At 41.2% G+C, this 1,997-nt stretch overlaps 1 protein-coding gene across 1 annotated transcript; it reads right to left on the bottom strand.

The window, feature by feature from the left end:
- Positions 1–442: 442 nt before the first annotated feature.
- On the bottom strand, positions 443–994 carry LOC127185393 (ferritin light chain 1-like). The gene has a single exon (XM_051141869.1). The coding sequence runs from the start codon at positions 992–994 to the stop codon at positions 443–445; it is 552 nt and encodes a 183-aa protein (XP_050997826.1).
- Positions 995–1,997: the final 1,003 nt, after the last annotated feature.

Here is a 1,997-nt window from a genome sequence, read left to right as displayed (position 1 = left end):
AGGATGCTAAGGTATACAAAATGTGAAGAATTTCATTCTGAATAAACAAGCCTCCACCTGAGTTCAGAGTGAGACTTTTAAAAACAACTCTAGAACAATTTACTCTCTCAAGTTAGTTCATCTGTTTCACATATGGACATAATTTGAATCAACAGTATTATGCAGAAGTTTTGCTTCTGCATAGACACAATCAATTCTTTGAATATTTAAATATATTTCTTTTTCATCTCATTTTAAATTCTTTTAAACACATTTATAATTGAAAAAAAACTTTTTTTTTTTCGGTATTTCAAAAGCTTTATTTTTATTTGGTCACAGACTCATGAGGGGCTCCAGGGCAGTTACAAAGCTGCATAGTGGCTTAAGATTTTCATTCAAGTGGAGGTCCTAAGGCTGGATGGAATAGCAGAGGAGGGAGCCCCTTGGAAGGCTAGGAGGCCTCCTAGTCATCATTGAGACTGAGTCGCTCAAAGAGATAATCGCCTAGGTATAGCTGTGACACGCTCGCCTGAGCTGGCTGTGGCCCAGCGAGCCTGCGGATGTTGGCCAGGTGGCTGCCCATCTTCATGATGAGCATCGACTCCTCATCCAGGAAGTGGTTTTTCAAGAATTCACAAAGATGATGGTCTTTACAGGCAGAACCCAGGGAATGAAGATCCAAGAGTGCCTGGTTCAGGCTCTTCTCCATGGCCAAGGCAGCTTCCATGGCCTCCTGGCTTTTACCCCACTCATCTTGAGATGGCTTTGGCACATTGTGGAAGAATGCATGGCCCTTGCGATCATTCTGCAACTGGAGGAGAAGCTCAGCGCCCTTGCGCTTCTCCTCTGCCACTTGGCGGAAAAAGAGGCCTACACCTTCCAGAGCCACATCATCCCGATCAAAGTAGTAGGCCAGAGACAGGTAAGTACAGGAGGCCTGCAGGTGCAAGTTGACCAGGTGGTTCAAGACTCTTTCCACTTCGGTGGAATAATTCGGATGATTTGAGGAGGCCATGGCTGGTCCTCAGTATGGAGCTAACTGCAAAGAGAGGTGATGGCTGGTCCTACTTCCAGGGCAGTGAGGATATGATCCAAGAGCCTGTGATGGGAAGCTAATAAAGAAGATTTACATTCAGAAATTTAGATGCACCAAGATAGGAAAATTGTTTTCCTCAAGACTGTCAAATACAAATAGTCAAAACACTAAGACTATAACATTTATATAATTCCTGATTGTGTCATGGTTCTTCTTGCTATATAGATAGTTTATTGTATATATGTGTAATAATATAAATGTATATGTAAGAAATAAAAATTATTTAAATTAATTTAAAAAAAAGAGTCCCTGGGTCTGTTCAGTCCAAACACTGTTGAAGCAAGACACAGATCCTGGTGACCTCCAAGGGCCTTCAGGAAAAAAAAATTAATGCCTACCAAAGTTGTCCATATTGTTCTTCCTTTCACTGCCATTCTATCTGTTGCTCAGGAAAGTTTCATCACAAATATAATGTTTATGAAATAACCCCCGCCCCCCATGAAAATCTTTGTCATCACTGCATGCATTTTTTCTTTATACTGTCAACAAACTGGATATTCTCTTTCTTCCAGGACATAAAGCCTACAGATGGTAGATATGCTACCATCAGCTTTGGACAAGCTTTTGTGATTACAGTCTTGCCATGCAAATAGAGATCATCTCAGAATCTGCTCCATCGAGAAGAATGCTCAAAGAGGAGGGAAATTGGGATGGTGAAACTGCCTGCCAACTTTTAGCCTTGGCCTGAGCACTCCCTGGGAAACCAGATGTTCTGTACTACAGCCCAGAAAGCATAAAGGGCTATCTGCCCAGGAAATGTTTGTCCTGTATCTCTTGACAATCACCTTTGTCCTACTTTGACTTCTATTTTTAAATCTTGCCTCATTCAAAACACAGCCCAGTGTTGTATTTGGAGCCATTTCCTTTATGTTTCAAATCCTTGTTATATTCTTTACAGTATTGATTAATCACATCCAATCAT

The sequence above is a fragment of the Acomys russatus genome, chromosome X, assembly GCF_903995435.1.
Source record: "Acomys russatus chromosome X, mAcoRus1.1, whole genome shotgun sequence".
Classification (NCBI taxonomy): Eukaryota; Metazoa; Chordata; class Mammalia; order Rodentia; family Muridae; genus Acomys; species Acomys russatus.
The sequence above is the reverse complement of the archived record's forward strand: the minus strand, read 5'-3'. Positions and strand labels throughout refer to the sequence as shown.